This window comes from Aythya ferina (genome assembly GCF_964211825.1).
Source record: "Aythya ferina genome assembly, chromosome: 15".
NCBI classification, from domain to species: domain Eukaryota; kingdom Metazoa; phylum Chordata; class Aves; order Anseriformes; family Anatidae; genus Aythya; species Aythya ferina.
The window spans coordinates 1,547,007-1,557,346 of NC_140314.1; the positions used below are offsets into that span (position 1 = coordinate 1,547,007).

Below are 10,340 nucleotides of genomic sequence, written 5' to 3' on the forward strand. Positions count from 1 at the left end.
GCCGGGGCTGTGCGCAGCGCGGCCATGCTGCGCGCTGCCCGCGGCGCCGGGAGCAAGGCGGGCGGGGAGGGGACGGCCACCGGGAACGGGGACGGGGACGGGCGGGGAGAGGCGGAGCCGGAGCTGGGGACGGGGATGGGGATGGGGACGGGGACGGAGCGGGAGGAGCCGGGAACGGAGCTGGAAGGAACCGGTGGAGCCTCCCGGGGCCGATGGAGCGGGGGGCGCACGGAGCGGGGATGCCCGGGGGGCGCATGGAGCGGAGCCGCCCGGGGCTGCTGGGGGCTGAGCGGGACCCCCCGGGGCTGAGCGGGACCCCCCGGGGCTGCCGGGGGCTGAGCGGACCCCCCAGGACTCTGCTCCGGCCCCCGTTGCCCCCACCCTCGTCTCAGCACAGAGCCCCCGGGCTGCAGGGAGCGGGACCCCCGAGGGGCCAGGGCCGGAGCCCCTCAGCCCAGCCTGGCCCCGCAACCGCCCCTCTGCCCTCCAGCCCTGCGAGGAGCATCCCGACACGGGAGGGAAGCTGGAGCTGAGCCCCCGAGCCTGAGCTGCTGGGTGCGGAGCGGGCAGGATGCAGCCCGGCCGCTCTGCCCACCCTGCCACAGCCCTGACTGTGGGGAGATGCAGAGCTCTTTGGGGGCATCTCTGATCCGGCCAGTCCGGCACATGTGGAGCTGCCCACTGATGTGGGCATCCCTTCACGTGAAGGAGCTCAGAAATGGGGTGCTCAGCTCCATGCTGAGGACCAGCCCCAGGGCCAGCTGCCACAGGCATGTCCTTCCCACGTCCCATTCGCCTCTGTTTCTGCAGAGCACTGAGGTGTCCCCCGGTGATGTCCCCAGCTTGGTACACGTGTAACTTCTAGCAAATATTTTGTGTCCCCCAAATACCAGGCCACAGGGATGGGGGTTATGAGCTTGCAGGCCTGCAGGTCTGGGCTGTGCCCCATGAGCAGTGTTCCTGGCAGTAGAGCCTCTTGCTGCAGCCCCTGTGCCCAGCTGAGCAGCCGTCCAGGTCCCACTGTGGAACACACTTGCTTTGGTGGAAAACAGAGATTCCCATCTTTGCCCCTTCACATCCCTGATCTTCATTTCCTTGAAATCTGCAAGGAGGAAATGACCCAGATTAGTTGTCCCAGAGCTGGTGCTGCCGTGTCATGTTCCCAGCTCACAGGTTTTCTAGCTCTCCTCCGTGGCATTTCTCCCGCCCCAACTGCTTTCCTAGCAGATTTTTATAGAGCTGAAGCAAACGCAGTGGCCAGCTTGAGGTGGTAAATAGAACTCTCCAGAGGTGAATATTGAGTTGCTTTTAATTTGCAGTCTGCTTGAAATAAAATAAAATGAAATAAAGATTTCCACTAAAGTTCTGCATGAAACTGGAAGGTGTTGGACCCAAAAAGATGCTTGCTGACGTGTCTGCACTGCTATCCTGGAAAAAAAAAAGGCATTGCTGTTCTCTCCGGGACTTCCCACCCCCGTTTCCTACAGGCAGCATGGGCAGCGGGGTGGTGCACAAGGAGGGGCAGCTGTCACTGGGCGCAGACCCCCGGGACCCCCGGTGGGGGCACAGCCCCCCAGGAGCTCTGGGATCTGTGGCCGAGGTCTCGGTGCCGGCCCCACACCGCCAGGTTTGCTCCCTGCAGCGCTGCAGAAGCGCCGAGCCCTGCGCAAAGCCTGCGGTGACATGAGAGGAGGCCGGCGAGTCGGGGAACTCGGAGACCATTTCATTTGCTGTATAACATAACTACTCCCCTGAGCCTCTTTGTGGAGTCCTGAAGCTTTTTTTTTTTTTTTTTTCATCAGGCTAGAGGAGTGCGAATAATTGATTTTTCCACTCAGTGGCCAAACCAAAAAACTGGAGGGAGGGGGAGAGGAGAAGGAATTGTTTCAAGTTTATTTGAACAAAAAAGTTATTCTTTTTATTCAGTGCAATAAAAGCACAAGTGAGAAAATCTTTTGGGTGGTCAGACAGAACATTTTAACCCTTTGGGGCATTTTTTTTAAAGTGTTGATGGCTTGTAAAGTAAAAAGGGGGGAAATATCATTTCAAAGAGCTGAAAACGGAATGTTTGCATTTTCCCAAAATGCTTATTTTTTAACTTAAATATTTTCTAAAGTATGACCTGAATTTGTTAACATTTTTCAAACTCATCATCCCCAGAAGGCATCCAGCTTCATGTAAAGCAGTTGGAAAGAACCTGAAACCACGTTGTGCAAGTGTTCACCCTCACATGATACAAACCCCCCCAGTTCTCAGTGTGAGCTTGCCGCTTCCCAAGCCACAGCCACCCATTTGTGGCCCATCAGAGCCAAAAAGAGGGGAGACCATGGGGGGGTTCCCGCACCTTCTGGTACCACAGAGCCGTGATTAGACTCAGCAGACACCTCACAGATGATTTTCCCTTCCACATACCTCTCTGGGTGTTGATTCATGCAAACAGCTACGTCCTAATTGGGCTCACCCGAAAGCTGGGGAAGTTTTCGGGACCTGTGTGCTAATTGACCTGGGAGGTGTCTGAGGCTCCTGGTTTGACACCTGCCTGTAATTCATCCCTGCGTGAAGCCGTGGCATGGGGTCACACCTGTGTGCCAACTCTGTTTGCTTTCGGCCTGGCAGGTTGTGTAACCGCCTCAAAACACACACACACGCTCCAAAAGTTTCACAACGGCAGAAATGCGGGCGGACGGGCAGGCTCCCCGTGCTGGAGGAGCGGCGGATCTCTAAGGCTCATAGCTTAAGGCCTGCCTTATATTCACAACGTGGCAAAAAATCGGCTGCTCAACCCGAGCCTGCTCCCGCTGGCTCGTTTTGAGCTGGTGGAAGGGCGATAGGGCAGGTGTTGGAGGGGGTTTTCTGAGGCTGGTGACGGAGCCGCTAGGCCGTGAGCTTCCAAAGAAAGTTTTGCACGTGCCTTCGGGCCATCTTCCACCTGAGAGGCATTTTTGGCCCAACCAACGGGGTGTTTTCAAGCTGCCACGACACCAGCGCTCCCTTCGCCTCCTCTGCACGCAGCGTTCGTCAGACACCCGTCCCACCTCAGCCGTGGGAGCGGGCAGCTGCTGACGGGGCACAGCTCTTCCTCCCACACAGCCTCCTCCTCCTCCCTGCCAGCACCCTCTGACCAGATCTAGCAGTGATGTCCCACACCAGCAGCAGCGGAGGGCCGTTGCCACCAGTGTAACTATCCCTGAGCACTAAGAACCGATGTCCTAGGCTTTCCCAAGTGCCCCTGGCATGGACATGGTGACAATTTGAGCTGCCTTCCCCCCTCGTGTGGGGTGGCCGTGCCCAGCGGTCCCGTCAGGGCTCTCAGCGGTGTGTTTGTGCTGCAGGAGGGCCCGGGAGCGAGGGGAGGGCTTGTGCAATGTGCCGCCTCGCTTTCTCCAGGCCTCTGTGTGTGGCACTATTGAGCTGTAAACAATTTCCAGGTGAGATTTATAGGGATAGGAGAATTAATCATCGGGAGGATTAATCACACGCCTTGTGGGTTGCAAAAGTCCGGGCAGCTCAGCTGTGCTGCCGGGAGCTGGGGGTGCCTGTTTCACAGGCTGGCAGATAGGAATCTGCCCGAGCCCTTTGTTATTTGCAACCAGATAACAGAGCTGTGGGTGCTGCGCCAGACGGCACTTGGCATCGTGCAGGGACCTGGTTGCTGACTGTCCATCCCTGTCTGAGGAATACCTGTGTGTGTCTGCTGCAGAACACAGAAAATACCAACTACTGTTCCCAGGAAGACATCCGTCACTCTCCCCACTTGTTTGCTCCTATCATTCCAGCACTCTAAAAAGGAAAATTGGGCACTGACATTTCCAGCCAGGGCCATGAATGCCCACGGGTGGGTCCCAGACCCTCACCCAAGGCTGTGCACTCCCTGGATTCAGCGAGTCCGTCAGGATGCCCGGTGCCTCTCCCAGATGCTAACAATTACCACCCTGCTCAATTCAGTCCAGCACCAAAGACAACAGGCTCTGCTAGCAAGTAATTAGCCCTGTTCATTTTATTAAATAGCCAGGGCAGCATGCTAATTGCATGCTTTGCTTCAGGCTCAGTAAATCGGAACTGCAAGTGGATGTAAGAGAGAGCAGCACCGAGCCCTCCAGCGGGCTCTGGAGCACCCATTCCTGGGAGCACCCATCCCTGGGAGCTTCCACCCCAAGAGCTTCTACCCCAGGAGCACCCACCCCATGGGCACCCATCCCCGGAGCACCCACCCCGGGCGAGGCTGGTGGCAGAGCAGTGCCAGTGCCCACGTCTGCGGAAATAGCAGTGTGGCCAGGGGGGAACTCCCCTGGCAGGAATGCACCCATAAGATCACTGCTGGGCCCAGCCAGGCCAGCAGTGCTGCTGCTGGGTGAGAAAGTCATCATTGAGCCACACCGTGGATGGGCATGGGGCTGGCACAGTGCTCCCCAGCCCTCAGGATGGGAGCATGGGGTCCTGCCCCTGGTGTTTCCCCTTTGGGCACCTGGGAACAGCCCCAGGCTGCTCCAGCTTGGTGAGGGAGACCTCTGCCTGCATCTCAGAGCCCTCGTTGCCTTATCAGCACTCTGAACAACTTTGAAATAGGCCAAGCCGAAAGCACAGAGATAGCGTTATCTCCCTGCTCTCTGCATCTCCTCGCCCTTATCTCCAGCCTTTCAATTCCCCAAAGCGGCATCAGCATGAGGCTGTGGACAGCCCGCGGGCTGGGAACTCGCCTGCTGCAGACCCGGCACAGCCCGGCACATCTTGGCACATCCCAGTACAGCCGGGCACGACACGGCATCAGGTCCACAGGGACCTCTGGGGCCATCTCCCACACCACCGGGGCTACCAGCCCTGCTGAGGGCTCACCACCCCAGCCCATCGCTGCCCTGACAGAGGGGCTCAGCCCTGGCCTGGCGGGGTGAGGAGCAGCTCCTGGGCAGCTCCGGTGGGGAGGAAATCCCTCGGGGAGTTTTCTTCCTCCGGGAGCACTCAGGGCCCCGCAGTCATTGTGTGCACAGCCCCAAGCAGGAGCCTGCGTCAGCTCCTGGGGGCTGTGGTTCCTGCCCCAGACCTGAGCAGCCACGGCCTGGCCCCGTGTGCCCGGTGGATGCCGCTGGCCTCCTGGGAGAGGCTGGGAGCCGGGAAGGAAACGGAGCCGCCCTGGGCTCGGGCCGGGAGGGGTGGGACGCCTTCCTGCATGCCACAGCCCCCAGGATTCGCCCATCACTTGGGCTGGAACAAAACGCACCCGCTGGGTGATGGAGAGCCCTGGCTGGGAGATATGGAGAGCAGCGGGTCAGCCTCAGCCCCAGGCTCCCAGCCCCAAGCTGGTTTTGGCAGGGGCTATGCAGGCAGGAGGGCACCCATGGGAGCTGCCCCCTCCAGGGATGTGGTTCGGAGCCCCTGCCCTGCTCCCAGCTCTCGTGTCCCACAGCATCAGCACGGCCACAAGATGGCATGGCAAAGCCACCCAGTGCCACCCTGTTCCCCCTGCAAGCAGCCTCCCCCCCCAAAAAAAAACAGTGCTGTATTTTGTCTCGGGGTCCCCTCGGTCCAGGCACACAGACCCTGGAGCATCCGCACGGCCGTGGGCAGGATGGAGGCAAAGCTCTCCTGGGGCTTGTCTTTAAAAAGGGATTGGATTAATGCTTGTCGGAGAGGGGTAATTAAATGCCTTTGTAAGGTTGCTTCCTGTTTACTGGGATTGTTGACCCAAGGGAATGCTCAGACGTCTCCAGAGAGCTGAGAGCACAAGGGAAATTACTTTGCCCCAGCAAAGTTTTCCCTTTGGGGAATCAGCTCATGCTCCTCCGCAGCAGCAGGGAGAAATATTTTACAAGGTAAAAGGGCTTGTGCTTAACCGAGCTTCTGCTGGTTTTGCCCCAGTATCGACGCACACGAGTGCTTCTTTCCTACGCAGGGGGATGGGAGCACACCCAAGTCGTGTCTCTCGTCACATCGCCCCTCCTCGCCCTCTCTGTGCACCCCCAGTGCGATGCTGACCTTTACGTTTCTCACCTCATTTTGCCACTTACCTCCATGAGAACAGCAACCCGCCTCTGCGGCCACTCCACAGGCTGATTGGCGCTGCAGCAGCCCCGGCCCTGCTCAAGTGCAACAGCCTAATGGGTTGGGGGCAATTATCTGCCATTTGTGCCGTCCGTGTACCGTGCTGCGCTAATGAAGAGCAGGAATTTGGAAGAAGATTGAAATCGTGGGGGAAACAGAGAGGGGACACAGAAAGGAAACCGAACCTTCATGTGTAAAACACTGAAATGCCCCCCGGCAAGCACCAGCAGGGATTTTCCCTTCCGATGGGCAGCAGGCAGCCCCGCTGTGCCCACGCTGTGATCCCACCACGGGAGCTGAGCTCCCCAAAATCCAGACCCCACCCATCCCAGTGTGTGTTACTGCCTCGGCCCCGCTGGCTCAGCACCCACACCCTGTTTCAGTGGGGAAAAACTTTTCTGTTTCATCAGCAGAGATGAATACAAAATTAAGCTCTAAACAGGCAGACAAGCAACCAGAGCAGAGGACTTGCAGAGCTTTTGTTCAGCAGAGTCCAGGACAGATTTCAAACTTTGTCCTCTTAGCTGAGAGCCCCCCGGCAGTAACTCCCCAAAGGGCACTAAAGGAGATTCACTGTATGGCTGCAGAAGAAACTCTGTCAAGGAGTTAGATCACATCAGAAAAATCTGGGAGTGACTGGAACACCAAAGTGTCTGCGCCCTGTCTGAGCCATACCAGCTTCTGCTAAAGTAAAATAAAATAAAATAAAATAAAATAAAATAAAATAAAATAAAATAAAATAAATGCACCATGAAACACATTTCCTTTGATCGATTCTCATTTTAATGAGGGCAGGTTCCTAGGAAGCAAACAGTACATGTTTGTGTCATATTGCAAACAAGCCAGTACAGAAATCTAAAAAAAATAAACAAAATAAATATTTTCCCTGTTTATTTCTCCCCAAGTTTATAGCACTAAGTTGACCTGAAAACAAGATGAATTTACCACTGTGTCTGGACAGTGGGCAAGAAAAATCAGACTTTTTTTTGAATGCAACCGTCTGTATGGTTTCGGAGAGGTCAGAGACCCGGAGGGCCGCCGATGAAACTCCTCCTCACCAGCCACGGAAACAGTCCCCACCTCGGGCAGCCAGTGCTCCTCCGGCGCCCGGAGCATCCCTGCTGGGACCTTTCAGCGGAGCAGAGCCACGTCTTCCATCAGGAGAGGCTGAAAGAAGAAAAGGATCCCATGTTATTACACGGTGATGACCCAGGACATCCAGCTGTGGCCCCATCACCCAGCTCTGCCCAGTGCCCACGTGGATTTTTCCTCTCCATACAGTGCTTAAAACCATTCAGGACGTGGGCTCAGACCTTCCCCACGGTCACTGCGGACCCTTTCTGTTCCCACAACAGACCGTGCACACAAATCACGCCCCACGGCTCAAGCACCCATTATAAACACCCAGGAGGCTTGGTGCAAAGCTCTCGTGGAGGTTCTGCTGTGGAATCAGAGCGCTGCACCCCCGCCACGACACAGGCTCTGTCCGTGCTTCCAGCCAGGCTGCCCGAGGGACCTGCATAGCACGGGCTGAGCTGACCTGCCTGGGCTTTCCCCAAAAGATAAAAATCCCAGATTGCCTCCAAAAAATGAAGGCGGGGGGTGTGGATGGGAATAAGGCTGCATGTCTCGGGGCTGATCCAACATCTAAAAGCATCCCTGGATTTCAGCCGGATGTTGGCTCCTGCTTTACATAGGGGAAAAGAGATTTAATGTTTGGACACGGCCCCAAAACAGTCCCACGCAGCTTGGCCGAGTGGAGAGGGCAGGGAGAGGGGTCCTGCAGAGGGGTGATGCCGGGAGCTCCTCAGCACCTCCAGCACCACAAACACCCCAGCATGGCACTGACAGCTCGCTCCTTGCAGGGTGCAGGTTTGGGATACCCCAAACACAGGCACAGAAATCCCCCAGCTCCTTTTTCTACCCCTAGGTCCAGGTGCAGCCCCTCCGAACGCATCTCACCGGGAGGAAGCCTGGCTGCTCCATCCTGCTGGGACCTCATGGTCCAAGTTTCAAAATGCAGCAGAGACTTTTGCAAACTCCCTCGATCCAGAGCCGGGGCTGGAACCCCCCCCCAGGGCACGGGCTGTCCCGTGGGGTCCCGGCTCCCCTCGCTCCCCTGTCTGGGCACCCCCCAGGCGCAGGGGGCATCTCCCCGCAGCCCAGCCGTGCCATGGGGTCTTTACTCAGGTTATTCTCCCACCGTGCATCCCCCCCCCGATGCCTGCACGGTGGGAGACGGCAGCAAGCCTCCCGCACCCAGCCCCCCGGCGGCACCCCTCCAGCCCCCCAGGGTGCCGCATGGGGACGGCAGCAAGGCTCCCTCACCCCAAACGCCACCTCCCCGGCTCGGTGCAGCGGGACATCCCCTCGCCTTGTCCCCGCGGCCCCCCCCCGGAGCCCTGCCGTCGGGTCCCGCTTTACCTGAGCTCCGCGGGCTGCGGGCGGCGGCCGGGCGGGGGCCGGCCGGGGTCCCCCCCAGCCCCAACCCCTCCGGAGCAGGCGTTGCAGGAGGCGACCGGGACCGGGATGCGACAGCGGCGGCGGCGGCGGCGGGGGGGCGGGCGGCGGGGAGCCCCCGTCGGGGCGTCCCGGGGGCTGGGGGGCGGCTGGTGCGGGACCCCCGGGGCGGCGGGGGGGTTCGGGCGGCAGCTCCCGGCGCCAGAGGTACGGGGAGCGGCGGACCCCCATGAGCAGCCCCGAGGCTCGCCCCACCGTGTGGTACCGGGGGCTGGCGACGTGCTTGTACCAAGCGCCGGCCGGCGGGGCCGCCGGCAGCATCAGCCCCAGCAGCACCAGGGCCCCCCAGGCGCCCCCCGACAGCCGCCCCCTCGCCATCGCTGCGGGCAGGAGGCGTCCCCCCCGCCGCCGCCGCCCCTGCCCCGGGTGCCCCAGCGAAGGCAGCCCCGCGCCCGAGCCCCGCCGCTTTATAACGCCGCCGGGAGGGGCACCCCACAGCTCCGCCCCGCAGCCCCCCACCGCCCCGAGGACCTCCCCCCCCGCCGCCCCTCGGCATCCCCTCCCTTAGCCCTCAGCATCCCTCCCAGCCGGCAGCATCCCCCCGCCGCCCCGAGCATCCCCCCCCCGCCGCCGCCTCCTGCATCCTCTGCACCGTCCCGAGCATCCCCGAGCCCCTGGGCAGCCCCCTCCCGGCCCCAAGCAGCCCCCCGCAGCCCTGCGCCACCCCTGCAGCCCCACAAAGCTCTCTGCAGCTCAGCATCCACCCCCCCCAGACCCCCAGGACCTGCTCGACAGCAGCAGGTTCAGTGCTGGAGGAAGAGAGAGGTTTCAAACCGACCGCGAGTGAGGACCCCCCAGAGGGGATCTGTGCCCCCCACCTCACTGCCTAGAGAGGGACGAGCTGCGAGGCACAGGAACGTGCCCTGGAGGAACTGTAAGTGTGAAGAAACTGGTGGTTTTCAGCAAAATTAACTCTGAGCAGGGTACTTCCCAGTGCCTCTGAACTTGCCTCGGTGCAGGGCAAAATTAGACTGCCAAAGAGGTGCAAAGCAGTGGGAAGAGAGAAGACACCGTGCCTGTGCTGGGGGCTCTGGGGGCTGCTGTGCTCGTGTACAGCTCATGCCCCTACAAATGCTACCCGGAGGATCAGTCTGCTCTTGGTCCCTTGCCATCACAGCTGAAAACAGCCAAGTGCCTGCCTCCCTTCCCGAACAGCTCCTTCGGTGAGGAACTCTGTTCTTCCACCTCTTCTTTAGGGAAAAAGGTGACCTGGGAGGGTAACACCTGATTCCCATGGGATGCCTGCCAGCTTGTGCTCCCCTCCCTGAAGCCTTCACACTCCAGAGAAATGACAGGACCCGACATGTTCAGCCCCTTCCAATGGCCCTCTGGTGCCACTTGTTACCCACATTAAACATGAGTGTTTTAGGGTTCAGTAACCCCAATCCTGCAGCCTCCTGTGTTGCCTGGATGGAAACCTTGCAACCACACCATGTTTTATCTGTAGGTATTTTGGAGAGATGCAAGGAGCCGTTTGCTCTGCTCCCTCATGCAATTCAGCAGCTGCAGTGAGCTGGAGCAAGCAGCCCCTCGCGCTTTCTCCTGCAGCAAAGTGTTCAGAGCTGCTTGCAGTGGATCTGTCAGTGCTGCTCCTCCTCCTCTTTGGCAGCTCAGCTCTTCTTACGGGTTGTAACCACCAGTTTTGCCCTTTCAGTCAGCTGACTTTTCCCCCCAGATTCCCCGATAAAACCAAGTAGGTCATACTGAGGCTCATTGGTGAGCAATTCCAGTTCCTCTTGCTTACTGAGTTTATTACCCAATTTCTTGGCATAATACCCTGCACT

The 10,340-nt window shown here is 59.2% G+C and overlaps 1 protein-coding gene across 1 annotated transcript; it reads right to left on the bottom strand.

Moving 5' to 3' along the window:
• Window positions 1–6,821: 6,821 nt before the first annotated feature.
• Window positions 6,822–8,891, bottom strand: NPW (neuropeptide W). Its single transcript, XM_084536448.1, has 2 exons — window positions 8,461–8,891; window positions 6,822–7,203 (listed from the first exon to the last, which is right to left on the bottom strand). The coding sequence occupies exons 1-2, from the start codon at window positions 8,872–8,874 to the stop codon at window positions 7,168–7,170; spliced, it is 450 nt and encodes a 149-aa protein (XP_084392574.1). The 5' UTR covers window positions 8,875–8,891; the 3' UTR covers window positions 6,822–7,167.
• Window positions 8,892–10,340: the final 1,449 nt, after the last annotated feature.